At 45.3% G+C, this 16,996-nt stretch overlaps 1 protein-coding gene across 1 annotated transcript in view; it reads left to right on the forward strand.

Moving 5' to 3' along the window:
- The window catches only part of LOC120050718 (parathyroid hormone 2 receptor-like), a 34,768-nt gene that overhangs the window by 13,812 nt on the left and 3,960 nt on the right, over positions 1–16,996 (forward strand). The window contains exons 6-11 of the mRNA XM_038997282.1: positions 2,907–3,075; positions 10,698–10,851; positions 11,134–11,194; positions 11,854–11,920; positions 14,383–14,477; positions 16,551–16,689. Of these exons, the coding sequence (XP_038853210.1) occupies positions 2,907–3,075; positions 10,698–10,851; positions 11,134–11,194; positions 11,854–11,920; positions 14,383–14,477; positions 16,551–16,689 (685 nt within the window). The remainder of the gene's footprint in view (positions 1–2,906; positions 3,076–10,697; positions 10,852–11,133; positions 11,195–11,853; positions 11,921–14,382; positions 14,478–16,550; positions 16,690–16,996) is intronic.

The following is a 16,996-nucleotide window of genomic DNA, read 5'->3' on the forward strand; positions in this document are numbered from 1 at the left end:
TTTCTCCGTTGGCATTCATAATGGCAATGGAGGTTATCATCAGATCCTCAAAATGGGTTGCTGGTGGACAGCGAGTTGACTCTGGTTTCCGCCTCCCTCCACTCAGAGCCTACATGGACGACATTACAACATTGACCACCACTGTCCCATGCACCAGGAGACTGCTCAGAAAACTCGAGGAGAACATCAGCTGGGCCCGTATGAAGATTAAACCATCCAAGTCACGCAGCATCTCGATTGTGAAGGGAGTACTCTCTGACCTGAAATTCTTCATCGGAGATGACCAAATCCCAACAGTGTCTGAGCAGCCGGTAAAAAGCCTTGGAAGGTGGTATGATGCAAGCCTGAAGGACAAAGACCAGGTGCAACAGCTGCGCAAAGACATCAGTAGTAGCCTACAGTCCATCGACAACACCCAGCTACCTGGAAAGTTAAAGGCCTGGTGTCTGCAGTTTGGTCTCCTACCCCGGGTGTTGTGGCCCCTAGCAGTGTATGAGGTTCCAATCTCAACAGTGGAGAAGATGGAAAGAGGAGTCACAGGCTACTTAAAGAAGTGGCTCGGAGTTCCACGATGCCTTACCACCATAGGCCTCTATGGAGATGGTGTCCTCAAGCTGCCCCTCACCAGTCTAACAGAGGAATTCAAGTGTGCAAAAACCAGGCTCCAGATGACACTGAATGAATCTCGAGACCCAGTGGTGAGCAACAACGCGCCGACCTTGGCAACTGGGCGCAAATGGAGGCCAGGAAAAGCAGTCCAGGAGGCAACAGCAGCCCTCAGACATGCTGACATTGTGGGTCATGTTCAGCAAGGGAGAGGAGGCCTTGCGCTAACTAGCCGTGCTGCTTGGAGTAAGGCCACTGCACTAGAGCGGCGGAAGATGGTAGTGCAGGAAGTACGCCATCAGGAGGAGGCTGCAAGGTGGGCCAAGGCAGTCTCTCTTGCCAAACAGGGACAGTGGACTCGATGGGACAGTGTGGAGAAGAGGAAGATCAGCTGGAAGGATCTGTGGGCCATGGAAGCGAGGCGGTTGAGCTTTTCCATCAGAGCAACATATGACGTCCTTCCAACACCAGTTAATCTTCACCAATGGTATGGTGAAGATCCGGACTGTGCCCTCTGTTCCATGCCAGCCAACCTCAGGCACATTCTCACAGGGTGTAAAACAAGCCTCACCCAAGGACGCTACACTTGGCGTCACAACCAAGTCCTTAAAAACCTTGCGTCCGCCCTGGAGGACAAGCGAGCTGCCACCAACTCCCTACCACCCACAGCAGCATCACACCCCTTACGGACGACCTTTGTCCGCGAAGGGGCTAAACCACCGAAGAGCGGCTCTACACCATTAGAGCGAGACCAGCTGCGCTTGGCCCGCGACTGGAAAATGCTAGCTGACATTGGCCGGCAACTTGTGTTTCCTCCGGAGATCGCAACCACCATCCTAAGACCTGACATGGTGCTCTGGTCCCGTTCGCTCAAGAAGGTCTTCATCATTGAGCTCACAGTACCCTGGGAGGACTCAGTAGATGAGGCTTATGAGCGAAAACATCTGCGCTATGCCGATCTAGCTGCCGAAGCACGGCATCATGGCTGGAACACAGAAGTCCGACCAGTGGAGGTGGGCTGCAGAGGTTTTGTGGCAACATCTACAACCAGACTGCTTAGAGACCTGGGAATTAAGGGCCAGAGCCAGCGTTCGGCAATCAAAGCTGTATCAGAGGCGGCAGAAGGCAGCAGTCAATGGCTCTGGATGAAGAGGAAAGACCCCAGCTGGGCCCCGAAGTGAGAGGGCCAGGAGGTATGCGGTCAACAATGCTTGACTCAGGGAGTCCCATGGGATGTTGGCTATCAACAACAAGGCAACAAGGCAACTCCTATGACTAATTGGGAATGGGACGCAAGCGTAGGATTGATCACCCTGTCGCTGGCCGCCTTTGGGGAGGGTGTATAGTGTGAAAGGCCGAAACACCCTAGGAACCAAAGGTACACTACTGACGATGCGCTCCCCAAATTTCACCAGTCTCACTGTTCATGAACTCTTGGAAGTGCTTGCACAAAGGATAGTAACATCTCATCCTGTGTTCTTGGAGTCTTGGTCGCAAATGGGTCTTCCAAATGGACAATGACCCCAAGCATACTTCCAAAGTTGTGGCAAAATGGCTTAAGGACTTTCCTCAATCCTATAGAAAATTTGTATGCAGAACTGAAAAAGTGTGTGCGAGCAAGGAGGCCTACAAACCTGACTCACTTACACCAGCTCTGTCAGGAGGAATGGGCCAACATTCACTTAACTTATTGTGGGAAGCTTGTGGAAGGCTACCCGAAACGTTTGACCCAAGTTAAACAATATAAAGGCAATGCTACCAAATACTAATTGAGTGGATGTAAACTTCTGACCCACTGGGAATGTGATGAAAGAAATAAAAGCTGAAATAAATTATTCTCTCTACTATTATTCTGACATTTCACATTCTTAAAATAAAGTGGTGATCCTAACTGACCTACGACAGGGAATTTTACTCAGATTAAATGTCAGGAATAGTTTAAAACTGAGTTTAAATGTATTTGGCTAAGGTGTATGTAAACTTCCGACTTCAACTGTATATGTATTAACAGTACATTTCCAAAATCCTCTCAACACAATAAACTATGTTTGAATGCCAAAAACAAATGTGTCGATGCCTAGAATTTATCTCTAGGTTTCTACCTAGGTTTCTTCCTTCTAGGTAGTTTTTCTTAGCCACTGTCCTTTTGCTACTGCTTTGCTTACTCTTTGAGGTTTAGGCTGGGTAAAGCACTTTGTGACAACTGCTGATGTAAAAGGGTTTTATAAAATGTATTTCATTGATTGAATATATTGATTGTTGAGCCTTGAGTGTTTTACCCCTGTCTGCCTGCCATGCAGACGCCTCCACTGCACTAGGAACTACATCCACATGCACCTGTTCATGTCCTTCATGCTGCGTGCCGTCAGCATCTTTGTCAAAGACAAGGGAGGTCTGCAGGAGTTTGACACAGCGCTCATGGACAACTACAAGACCATCTCTGCTATGCCCCTTGACAACTCCCAGTTTGTGAGTACAGTGATGTTCTTCCCTTCAACTTCAAGGTCAATTTGTTTGTTGTATGACATGCGCTTAAAAGCTTGCTCTCAAGTGTCAGCAACATAGGGGGGTCGAAAAATACACATTGAATACAAGACATCAAAAATCTAAATCACATCAAATGTTATTGGTGGCATACACATATTTAGCCAGATGTTATTGTGGGTGTAGCGAAATGCTTGTGTTCCTAGCTCCAATAGTGTAGTAAAATCTAACAATACACAACAATACACACACATTTAAAAGGGAAAGAACGGAATTAAGAAATATAGAAATATTAGGGTGATCAATGAGTCTGGAGTATAAATATACAGTGCCTTCGGCAGGTATTCATACCCCTTGACCTTTTCCACATTTTGTTACGTTACAACCTTATTCAATTTTTTTTTTTAAATGCATCAGCAATCTGCACACAATACCCCATAATAGACATTTTTGCACATTTTTATACAGAATTAAAAACTGAAATATCACATTTACATAAGTATTCTGACCCTTTGATGTGAGACTTGAAATTGAGCTCAGGTGCATCCATTGATCATCCTTAAGATGTTTCTACAACTTGATTGGAGTCCCCCTGCGGTAGATTCAATTGATTGGACATGATTTGGAAAGACATACACCTGTCTATATAAGGTCCCACAGTTGACAGTGCATGTCAGAGCAAGAAACCAAGCCATGAGGTCCAAGGAATTGTCCGTAGAACTCCAAGACAGGATTGTGTCGAGGCACAGATCTGGGGAAGGGTAGCAAAAAAAGCCTGCAGCATTGAAGGTCCACAAGATCACAGTGGCCTCCATAATTCTTAAATGGAAGAAGTTTGTAACCACCAAGACTCTTCCTAGAGCTGAGCAATCCGGGGAGAAGGGCCTCGTCAGGGAGGTGACCAAGAACCCGATGGTTACTCTGACAGTGCTCTAGAGTTCCTCTGTGGAGATGGGAGAACCTTCCAGAGGGACAACCATCTCTGCAGCACTCCACCAATCAGGCCTTTATTGTAGAGTGGCCAGAAGGAAGCCACTCCTGAGTAAAAGGCACATGACAGCCCGCTTGGAGTTTGCCAAAAGGCACCTAAAGACTCTCAAGCCATGAGAAAAGATTCTCTGGTCTGACAAAACCAAGATTGAACTCTTTGGCCTGAATGCCAAGCGACAAAGTCTGGGGGAAACCTGGCACCATCCCTATGGTGAAGCATGGTGGTGGCTGCATTATGCTGTGGGGGTGTTTTGGGGGTGTTTTTCAGCGGCAGGGACTGGGAGAGTAGTCAGGATCGAGGCAAAGATGAACGTAGCAAAGTACAGACAGATTCTCGATGAAAACCTGCTTCAGGTTCACCTTCCGAAGGTTCCCCTTCCAACAGGTCAATGACCCTAAGCACACAGCCAAGACAACGCAAGAGTTGTTTCGGGACAAGTCTCTGAATGTCCTTGAGTGGCCCAGCCAGAGCTCGGGCTTGAACCCGATCGAACACCTCTGAAGAGACCTGAAAATAACTGTGCAGCAACGCTCCCCATCCAACCTGACAGAGCTTGAGAGGATCTGCAGAGAAGAATGGGAGAAATTCCCCAAATACAGGTGTGACTTGAGGCTGTAAAGGGTCTGAATACTTACACTACTGTTCAAAAGTTTGGGGTCACTTAGAAATCTCCTTGTTTTCCATGAAAACATACATGAAATGAGTTGAGGGTATGGCATGGTGTTGCAAAATGGAGGGATAGCCTTCCTTCTTCAAGATCCCTTTTACTCTGTACAAATCCCTCATTTTACCACCACCAAAACACACCCAGACCATCACATTGCCTCCACCATGCTTGACAGATGGCGTCAAGCACTCCTCAAGCATCTTTTCATGTTTTCTGCTTCTCACGAATGTTCTTCTTTGTGATCCGAACACCTCAAACTTAGATTCGTCTGTCCATAACACTTCTTTCCAATCTTCCAGTGTCTGTGTTCTTTTGCCCATCTTAATATTTTATTTTTATTGGCCAGTCTGAGAAATGGCTTTTTCTTTGCAACTCTGCCTAGAAGACCAGCATCCCAGAGTCACCTCTTCACTGTTGATGTTGAGACTGGTGTTTTGCTGGTAATATTATTATTATAAAAAAAAAGTTTTTTACCCCAATTTCGTGATATCCAATTGGTAGTTAGTCTTGTCTCAATCACTGCAACTCCCGTACAGACTCGGGAGAGGCGAAGGTCGAGAGCCGTGCGTCCTCCGAAACACAACCCAACCAAGTCGCACTGCTTCTTGACACAATACCCAATTAACCCGGAAGCCAGCCGCACTAATATGTCAGAGGAAACACCGTACACCTGGCAACCGTGTCAGCATGCACTGCGCCACAGGAGTCACTAGTACGCGATGGGACAAGGACATCCCTGCCGGCCAAACCTTCCCCTAACCCAGACGACGCTGGGCCAGTTGTGCGCCGCCCCATGGGTCTCCCGGTCGCGGCCGGCTGCGACAGAACCTGAACTCAAACCCAGAATCTCTAGTGGCACAGCTAGCACTGCAATGCAGTGCCTTAGACCACTGCGCCACTCGGGAGGCCTTTGCGGGTACTATTTAATGAGGCTGCCAGTTGAGGACTTGTGAGGCATCTGTTTCTCAAACTAGACAGTTGAATGTAATTGTCCTCTTGCTCAGTTGTGCACCGGGGTCTCCCACTCTTTCTATTCTGGCTAGAGCCAGTTGCACTGTTCTGTGAAGGGAGTAGTACACAGCGGTGTACGGGATCTTCAGTTTCTTGGCAATTTCTCACATGGAATAGCCTTCATTTCTCTAAACAAGAATAGATTGACGAGTTTCAGAAGAAAGTTATTTGTTACTGGCCATTTTGAGCCTGTAATCGAACCCACAAATGCTGATCCTCCAGATACTCAACTAGTCTAAAGAAGGCCAGTTGTGTTGCTTCTAAATCAGCACAACAGTTTTCAGCTGTGCTAACATCATTGCAAAAGGGTTTTCTAATGATCAATTAGCTTTTTCAAATGATAAACTTGGATTAGCTAACACAACGTGCCATTGGAACACAGGAGTGATGGTTGCTGAAAATGAAAATACGCTTATGTATATATTCCATAAAAGATCAGCCGTTTCCAGCTACAATAGTCATTTACAACATTAATTTTTGAACTACTTTTATACTCTAACATCAATTTTATGTTACTTTAATGGACAAAAAATGTGCTTTTCTTTCAAAAACAAGGACATTTCTAAGTGACCCCAAACTTTGAACAGTAGTGTATGTGAATTTGATATTTCCATTTTTTATGTTTTATAAAATGGTAAACATTTCTAAACTTGTTTTTGCGTTCCGATTTATGGGGTATTGTGTGTAGAAAAAAACGATTTAATCAATTTTAGAATAAGGGTTTAACCTAACAAAATGTGGAAAAAGTCAAGGGGTCTGAATACTTTCCGAAGGCTGTGTGTGTGTGTGTGTGTGTGTGTGTGTGTGTGTGTGTGTGTGTATGTGTGTGTGTGTGTGTGTGTGTGTGTGTGTGTGTGTGTGTGTGTGTGTGTGTGTGTGTGTATATATATACTGAACATAAATATAAACACAACATGTAAAGTGTTGGTCCCATGTTTCATGAGCTGAAATAAAAGATCTCAGAAGTTTTCCATACGCACAAAAATCTTATTTCTCCCAAATGTTGTGCACAAATTTGTTTACATCTCTGTTAGTGAGCATTTCTCATTTGCCAAGATAATCCATCCACTTGTGGCATATCAAGAAGCTGATTAAATAGTATGATCATTACACAGGTGCACTTTGTGCAGGGGACAATAAAAGGCCACTCTAAAATGTGCAGTTTTGTCACACAACACACTGCCACAGATGTCTCAAGTTTTGAGGGAGTGTGCAATTGGCATGCTGACTGCAGGAGTGTCCACCAGAGCTGTTGCCAGAGAATTCAATGTTAATTTCTCTACCATATGCCGCCTCCAATGTAATTTTAGAGAATTTGGCAGTATGTCCTACCAGTCTAACAACCGCAGACCACGTGTAACCACGCCAGCCCAGGACCTCTACCTCAGGTTTCTTCACCTGCTGGATTGTCTGAGACCAGCCACCCAGACAGCTGATGAAACTGTGGGTTTGCACAACCGAAGAATTTCTGGACAAACTGTCAGAAACCATCTCAGGGAAGCTCATCTGCGTGCTCGTCGTCCTCACCAGGGTCTTGACCTGACTGCAGTTTGGCATCGTAACCAACTTCAGTGGGCAAATACTCACCTTCAATGGACACTGGCATGCTGGAGAAGTGTGCTCTTCACGGATTAATCCCTGTTTCAACTGTACTGGGCAGATGGCAGACAGCGTGTATGGCTTTGTGTGGGTGAGCGGTTTGCTGATGTCAACGTTGTGAACAGAGTGCTCCATGGTGGTGGGGTTATTGTACGGGCAGGAATAAGCTACAGATAACGAACATAATTGCATTTTATCGATGGCAATTTTAATGCGCAGACATATCGTGACGAGATACTGAGGCCCATTGTCGTGCCATTCATCCGCTGGTATTACCTCATGTTTCAGCATGGTAATGCACGCCCCCATGTCGCAAGGATCTGTACATCATTCCTGAAAGCTGAAAATGACCCAGTTCTTCCATGGCCTGCATACTCACCAGGCATGTCACCCATTGATCATGTTTGGGATGCTCAGGATCGATGTGTACGACAGCGTCTTCTAGTTCTCCTTCGCACAGCAATTGAAGAGGAATGGGAGAACATTCCACAGGCCACAATCAACAGCCTGAGCCAACTCTATGCGAAGCAGATGTGTCTCACTGCACGAGGCAAATGGTGGTCACACCAGATACTGATTGATTTCTGATCCACGCCCCTAACTTTTTTTTTAAAGGTATCTGTGACCAACAGATGCATATCTGAATTACCAGTCATGTGAAATCCATAGATTAGGGCCCTAATGAATTTATTTCAGTTGACTGATTTCCATATATGAACAGTAACTCAGTAAAATGATTGTATGTTGCATTTATATTTTGGTTCAGTGGGTGTGTATATATGTATATGATGACATGTATAGACATTATGGATAGAATAGTATTTGTACAGCAATAGTTAAATAGGATAGGCCTTGACTAGAATACAGTATACATATGAAGTGGGTAAAACAGTATGTAAACATTATTCAAGTGACCGGTGTTCAATTTATATGTACTGTACATAGGGCATCAGCCTCTAAGGTGCAGGGTTGAGTAACCGGGTGGTAGCCGGTTAGTGACAGTGACTAAAGTTCAGGGTAGGTTACTGGGCGGAGGCCGGTTAGTGGTGACTATTTAACAGTCTGATAGCCTTGAGATAGAAGCTGTTTTTCAGTCTCTCGGTCCCAGCTTGGATGCACCTGTATTGACCTCGCCTTCTGGATGGTAGCGGGGTGAACAGGCTGTGGCTCGGGTGGCTGAGGTCCTTGATGATCTTCTTGGCCTTCCTGTGACACCGGGTGCTGTAGATGTCCTGGAGGGCAGGCAGTGTGCTCCCAGTGATGCGCTGGGCCGACCGCAGCACCCTCTGGAAAGCCCTGTGGTTGCGGACGGTGCAGTTGCCGTACCAGGCGGTGATACAGCCCAACTGGATGCTCTCAATAGTGCATCTGTAAAAGTTTGCGAGGCTTTTAGGGGCTAAGACAAATTTCTTCAGCCTCCTGAAGAACTGTCTGTCTCTGTGGGTGGACCATTTCAGATTGTCAGTGATGTGTACAGCGAGGAACTTTTCACCTTCTCCACTGCGGCACCATCGATGTGAATGGGGGTGTGCTCCCTCTGCTGTCTCCTGAAGTCCACGATCAGCTCCTTCGTTTTGTTGACTTTGATTATTATGTTCTAGGCACCACTCCGCCAGGGCCCTCACCTCCTCGTCGTTGTTGGTAATCAGGCCTACCACTGTTGTGTCGTAAGCAAACTTGATGATTAAGTTGGAGATGTGCTTAGCCACGCAGTCATGGGTGAACAGGGAGTACAGGAGGGATCTGAGCAAGCACCCTTGTGGAGCCCCTGTGATGAGGATCAGCGTAGTGGAGGTGTTGTTGCCTACCGTTAGGAAGTCCAGGACCCAGTTACACAGGGTTCAGACCCAGGGCCCCAATCTTAATGATGAGCTTAGAGGGTACTATGGTGTTGAAGGCTGAGCTGTAGTCAATGAACAGCATTCTTACATAGGTATTCCTCTTGTCCAGCTGGTAGAGGGCAGCGTGCAGGCGATTGCGTCATCCGTGGATCTATTGTTGCTGTATGCAAATTGCAGTGGGTCTAGGGTGTCGGGTAATGTGGAGGTGATATGTGTTCCTTCACTAGACTGCACTTCATAATGGCAGAAGCGACTGCTACAGGGCGATAGTCAATTGTGTTGTTTCCCGTGATTCGTTTATTTTGGTACTCTGATTATCAGCTGTAGTCAAACACGTGAGTCCGGAAAGACAATTCTCTTCAGTGTGCAGTGACTTCATCCTAGCGTATGAAATGAAATCCTAGCTTTTACAGCATACATTTTTAGAAATGTCACGTACTATAAATCTTTCTGTTTTTGTATACCCAATCAGAGTACTATTTAGAATGCAGGTAGGGGTATTCAGACAGGCCCAGAGAATTTTTCCCATATTTTTTATCTTTATTTCGACAGTTCAGAATGTAGATGTACTGTGGATGTATAGTTTGTGGAGGGGAGAAAGTGGCTGGGGCGGGGATTGAAACCCATGTCACTCCTATGCGTGCATGGTCGATTGCAGCACCACCCCTGCTCCACGCTGCTACACGTAACCAACGTCTTCGATAATGTTGACGACCTTGCGGTGGCAACGCCATCTGACTTCAATGAAAAACAACACTGCATCAGTCATCTTCTGTGTCGTCCTCATAATCCTCCGCTTGAACTGAACTTTATCAACAGTCTCTTCGTACCGTTTGTCATACTGTGAGTCTAAGCTTAGCCGCGGTGGGAAATTACTGGGAAAAGAGGATCAACGGTTGAGAATGTCATGTACGTGAAGACCTCGGTTGCTCTTTTCCTGGATGTCAGGATATCCCCAGGCAGGCGGCAATTTCCTCTATACAAATATCTCCATCACGACAGACCAACATCAGGGAAAGAGAATAATATTCAATGGTTTTTCTTTTCCCAGAACTTAATTTGTATTACTAGAAAAAAATACTATTTAATTAACTATCTAGTTTGTATTACTAGAAAAATATGATTTACTCAGCAGGTAAATCATGACAAAAATAATACAGATGTGACTATTTGTGTATAGATGAAAAAACATCTGTTTGCAGCTAAAGCTGTAGGCACCAACACATCTGATATCCATGCTACGACTAATAATTCAATCAGTCGGGATATGTTTTGCGGTCACAACGCATTCTGTGGGGTTCATCTTGTGGGGCTAGGCTAACAATCACTACCTTTCATTTGTGCTTTATTGATAGATAGATTAGAGTGGGAGAGAAGTGACGAGGAGGAGACACAGTGAGAAGGGAGCATGCCGGTATGCGTATGGACCTGAAAGTGTTACCACTGGACCACAGCTCTGCACTACAGGGTGTTTTTAACAAGCTGTTGTTTTTACCAGGTTGGATGCAAGATCACTGTGTTGCTCTTCATTTACTTCCTGGCAACCAATTACTACTGGATCCTGGTAGAAGGGCTGTACCTCCACAGCCTCATTTTCATGGCCTTCTACTCGGACACCAAATACCTGTGGGGCTTTACCCTGATTGGATGGGGTGAGCTGCTCTGCCGTCTTAGATACGCATGCAGTCACCAATTCACAACAGCGCTCATGTTGTTGACGGCCACATGTTACTACAGCTGTTATTCAAAATAGGAAAAGCACTCAGACAGACGAGTTTGCTTGTTGCAGGTGCGTGGGAATAGTTTTATATCTTAAAAGAAGAAGAAAAAATCCTCTGCCCTTGCCAGTATCAATTTAATTTCTTAAATAAGTGTACTGAATCTTGTAAGATCTTGAGACAGCAGTAAGCAATCATTGTCCTCTCTAATTTCAGGTGTCCCTGCTCTCTTCGTCGCCGCCTGGGCTGTTGTCCGGGCAACGCTGTCAGACGCACGGTGGGTGAGAGTGACGCTCAACTTCCTCCTTCACCTACCATCTTCCACAGACACCTCCAGCAACACACTTTAAGTGGAGGAGCCCAGCATAGCATGCAGGAGCCTGTTGAGCAACTCTGTGCATCAGCTGTCTAGGCTGCCCACAATCATCTGGTTTGGAAATAGGATCTCCCAAGGTGTTTTTGTTCAGCGGCAGAACAACAGATTTTTACCTTGTCAGCTCAGGGATTCGATCCAGCAACCTTTCGGTTACTGGCCCAACATTCTAACCACCAGGCTACCTGCCACCTCAGTACTCTTGTTCTCATTCACAGTCAGCGGCCTACTTGCCTTAATGTTGCAGCTGCACACCTTTGACATGACACCATTACACTTTTTTTAGCCTCTTCTCACAGCCATTGTGTGTGCGGAGCGCCCTGAGACTGGCAAGAGAGACTACACTTTTGTTGCACGACGACATACTGTTTTGAGAGCAGTAAGGAACTCCTGCAGTACAAATGTACTCTAATCTCTCTCTCTCTCTCTCTCTCTCTCTCTCTCTCTCTCTCTCTCGCTCTTTCGCTCTCTCGCTCTCTCGCTCGCTCTTTCTCTCGCTCGCTCTTTCTCTCGCTCGCTCTTTCTCTCGCTCGCTCTCTCTCTCTATCTTTCTCTCTTAACAGATGCTGGGAGTTAAGTGCGGGTAACATTAAATGGATCTATCAAGTTCCCATCCTTACAGCCATTGGTGTAAGTGACTTCAATTGCAGTAAAAACCTCTCCCCAATTCATCAATCATAGCCAATGAGGCGAGAATCCGGTAGTTTGCACCCATTACTAGAAGGTTGCATTGCTGACTCTTATCTTGATATATATATATTTTTTAAGTGTTTTATTCTCTATTCATGATTCATGTTCAAGTTTTAGCAACTTTGGTCAAGCTTGTAGCTTAGTTTTCTCTGCACAACTTCACACCTGGAGTCTCTGGGCGAAGTCCTTATTTCGGGAGATAAAGTAAAGAAATTAAATCAAGACAAATAAGAGAGAAGTTGAAAGCCTGATGCCAAAAACTGCTGGCATACAAGTGCTGACAAGTGATGGTCCTGGTGGCTTTTTATCATGCATAAGCTATTTACTGTAGCTCCCAGACTGTAACTCTTGTTATGTATAATACTCTTGAAGAACTCAAATCCGAAGAGAGGATTTCATCTGCTTTTCTCCGGGCCAGAAGCTTTCTCTCTGCCCCTTGGAAGAGTGGAGTGACACCTTGCTCCCTGGTGTATACCTGTCCCTGCTCCCTAGTGGCCTAGTGACTCCCTAGTGTACAGTATACCTGTCCCCTACCTGAGTACCTAAGCCAAGTGTATACCTTCCCCTGTCTGCTCTTAGTCAGCCACCAAGACTCTCAAACTGACACCACTGACTCAGTCTCAGCAGAGATACATACATTTGCATCTCCTTCAATACTATTGCTCTTAACCTGCCACATGAGGTGGACCAAGGACTTAGGTTCTCCTAATGAAATCAAAGTGGACTACAGGCCTTGTCTTTCAATTCAAATGTAATCTCATCCAAACCTTTGATGGTACAAGTTCAATGATACCATGGTAGAAATGTCATGATTAGAGATAACGGTGAGGGTTTTCATTTGATATGCTGTGTATCGATGCCCAGAATCTTGTTTTTTTATTGAGACCAAAATGACAGAGGGGGAGACAGGCAGGTGGGATTCACAGAGTAAAGGGTTAGAGTGGGGATTGAAACCCGGTATCCGGTGGGGAGAGGAATATGTGTCTAAGCCGGGAGCTAGGCCACAGGCACTGCACAATTAGTTTTTCTATCCAGACTCCTGAGTGAGAATGCCAAAGCAGTGGGTCAGACCTTTGAAATGATGTGCTGATAGAGCCTCTCCTTATAGTATTATTAGTGGGTTTAGTTCAGTAGGAGGAGTTTCAGAGGACTGACTGACCCGGCTGACATCTACTCCTCGGGGCCCTAGTGTAGATCCAGACAGTCAGACGGTGTGGACCAGAGTGAATCAGAGTGCAGCTGCAGGCTAAGCCTTCAGTTCCCGCTGTCTCTTTCATATTTTATCTGTGAGGAAGTGCTACATAAGAATAATATATTTGATTTGGTTTTCTAGAAATCCTGGTTGGATTTCATGTTATTTGATTCCTGCATGTGTAACAGTATAACTTTAGTACGTCCCCTCGCCCCGACACGGGCGCGAACCAGGGACCTTCTGCACACATCAACAACAGTCGCCCTCGAAGCATCGTTACCCATCGCTCCACAAAGGCCGCGGCCCTTGCAGAGCAAGGGGCAACACTACTTGTAGATTTCAGAGCAAGTGACGTAACTGATTGAAACGCTAGTAGCGCGTACCCGCTAACTAGCTAGCCATTTCACATCCGTTACACTCACCCCCCTTTCAACCTCCTCCTTTTCCGCAGCAACCAGTGATCCGGGTCACAGCATCAATGTAACAGTATAACTTTAAACCGTCCCCTCGCCCCGACACAGGCGCGAACCAGGGACCCTCTGCACACATCAACAACTGACACCCACGAAGCGTCGTTACCCATCGCTCCACAAAAGCCACGGCCCTTGCAGAGCAAGGGGCAACACTACTAATAGGTTTCAGAGCTAGTGACGTAACTGATTGAAACGCTACTAGCGCGTACCCGCTAACTATTTCACATCCGTTACACTCACCCCCCTTTCAACCTCCTCCTTTTCCGCAGCAACCAGTGATCCGGGTCACGGCACCAATGTAACAGTATAACTTTAGTACGTCCCCTCGCCCCGACACGGGCGCGAACCAGGGACCTTCTGCACACATCAACAACAGTCGCCCTCGAAGCATCGTTACCCATCGCTCCACAAAGGCCGCGGCCCTTGCAGAGCAAGGGGCAACACTACTTGTAGATTTCAGAGCAAGTGACGTAACTGATTGAAACGCTAGTAGCGCGTACCCGCTAACTAGCTAGCCATTTCACATCCGTTACACATGTGTCAGTTCTGGTCCATGACAATACATTTGGATTTACAGTATTTGGACCTTAAGAACATTGATGCAGTGACACAATCTGACCATGTCACCTACAGAACGGTAGGCCTACTACAATGAGACAATCGGACCGTGTCACCTACAGAATGGTAGGCCTACTATAATGAGCAGTGAATCATGCTTGCTTTTTTTTGTTTTTCAGCTCAACTTTATTTTGTTTGTGAATATTGTGCGAGTGCTGGCCACAAAAATCAGAGCGACGAATGCTGGGAGATATGACACTCGGAAGCAATGCAGGTAGGGTTGGTGTTTCTTTAATGCCATGTTGCTTTAGTCAATCTTATTTATGTGATTTTGTGGGGAAAAACATTAGATAGTGTAAATACCATTTTTCATTAAATTTGCAGTTTATAGAAATAGCTTATTCTAAATGTGCCTTTGATGAGTTTAATCATTTTTCTTTTATATTCATGATCCATGTGTTTGCAAACCTTTCACGTCATTTACTCAGGCTTAGGATACAGGTTATGAATTTAGAGCAGGTTAATCTGTGTTTGAAACTCTGATGAAGGCAGCGTAGCTGTCGAAATGTTATTTATTAAATGTATTGCATCGTAGCCATGAGATACAGTAATGCATCTTTTCAATCACATGGAAACCAGGTTTTTGACGCCATTCCATTGAATCCATTCCAGCCATTATGAGCCGTCCTCCCCTCAGCAGCCTCCACCGGTCTAATCTAATCTTGAGCATATTAAACCCAGTTGTGGGCATCAGGTATCCTAGCGGTTAAGACCGTTGGGTCAGTAACCGTTTCGGGAGTGAACAGTCCATGCATGGCTGGGGTGAGTGGGTCCTTGATGATGGTGCTGGACTTCCTGACTACTCTGTTCATTGCAGAGGTTGCCAGCTCATTGTCCCAGCTGCAGTGTTTGTACATGCTCTTCTCATATCTAAGTGCAAGACACATTTTGACATGCTGTGAAGCCATCCCTATAGGGCTGCCTGAGTCTTTGTTTAATTCCCACTTATGTCTGGGGTAATGTGTTGGTTGGCAGCTCTGTGCCAAGGCTGAAGGCTGAGGCGGTAACACTCCTGTCAGTCATTAGTAAATAGACACAACAACGGACAATACTTCAGATCCACGTTGTGTCTTGAGCCGCTCCATTCTCACAGGTGTAGATAGGATTAACACTGATAAGGCTCTGGTCAAAAGTAGTGCACAATATAGGGAATATGGTGCCATTTGGGATGCAGACTTTGTTTTTCCTCTTGCTCCCTCTAACTCTCTTTCTCTAGCCGTGATTTATTCCATAAAAAAAACTACTGAGCGTCTTCAAACAATTTAGATGCAAACGTTGGCTCGATATTGATACTAACGTTGCAAATTGTAATGTGTAATCTTCCTTGGCTATTGACATTTGTATCACAAATCTGTTGAGGGGATTGTTTTTGGAAAGTGCACAAATGCACAAGGGAGCAGTGCTTGACTTGGGCCGGAGCTCACCGGAGCGGAGTACCGGCACCTCGAATGTTCTACTGCTTGAGCTCCTGTTCCTCTTATATTACCTCAAACTTATTGCGGAACATGTAGCTAAATGTAAACAGTACCGGCACCCAAAATGAGTACCAGCATATATTTCAGTCCAAGTCAAGCACTGCAAGGGACTGTCAGATAAAGATGGCTGCCAAGAAATTCTATTATTTTAGCTCGATGCCAGCTGCATGTGGTATTTTCCATCCTGTCCCTCTCAAACTCCATCACCACCACATGCACTTTTACAGACACATGTCAAATGCACTTTTCCAGACACATATCACATATTTTACCAGACACATATCACATGCACTTTTCTAGACACATATCACATGCACTTTTCCAGACACATATCACATGCCCTTTTCCAGACACATATCACATATTTTACCAGACACATATCACATGCACTTTTCTAGACACATATCCCATGCACTTTACCAGACTTTTCTCATATAGCCTACTGCAGGGGTGTCAAACTCAATTCCTGGAGGTCAGAGTGTCTGCGAGTTTTCTCTCCTCCCTTGTACTTGATTGATCAATTAAGGGCATTGATTAGGTAGGAACTCCCCTCAGCCAGTTGTATAGGTCTTAATTGGACACACATCAAAAGGAAATAACAACAATCAGCAGAAACTCTGCCCTCCAGAGATTGATTTAGCCAACCCTGGCCTAATGTATTGTATTGCAATAATCTCTAACCGTGTTGCAGGTCTGTTTTTTAAGATATGTTTCATTGGTGGTTTGTTATATGTACATTGATTGTTGTATGAGGCTGCACAAAGGATTCCTTCAATAGAGGATTATACAGTTTTCTACTGACTCTTTCACAGGAAACTGGCTAAGTCCACTCTAGTGCTGGTGCTGGTGTTCGGGGTCCACTACATAGTGTTTGTGGGCATGCCACACTCGTTCAAAGGGGTCGGATGGGAGGTCCGAATGTACTGCGAGCTCTTTTTCAACTCTTTCCAGGTGCTCGCTTTCACCCCAATTGGGGATCCTATTTTGTATTGCATGTAACTGATCTGTCGTATATTGCACATTGCTAATAGCTTTTGAACTGTAGAAAGCAATAGTGCTGAGCGATTAGTGCTTTTTGAGGTCGGCTCATTTTCGGTTTAAATATAAAAAAAAGAATCACGGTTTTTCAATGTATTTTTTTTTTTACATGTATGTTTTACATGAAATGCACTATGCATTAACACAGAATATGAATAAAATCCCCATAATGGTAGTGACTGCCCATTACTTCTTATCACTTATTAACCATCATTTATTC

This window comes from Salvelinus namaycush, chromosome 7, assembly GCF_016432855.1.
Source record: "Salvelinus namaycush isolate Seneca chromosome 7, SaNama_1.0, whole genome shotgun sequence".
NCBI lineage: Eukaryota > Metazoa > Chordata > Actinopteri > Salmoniformes > Salmonidae > Salvelinus > Salvelinus namaycush.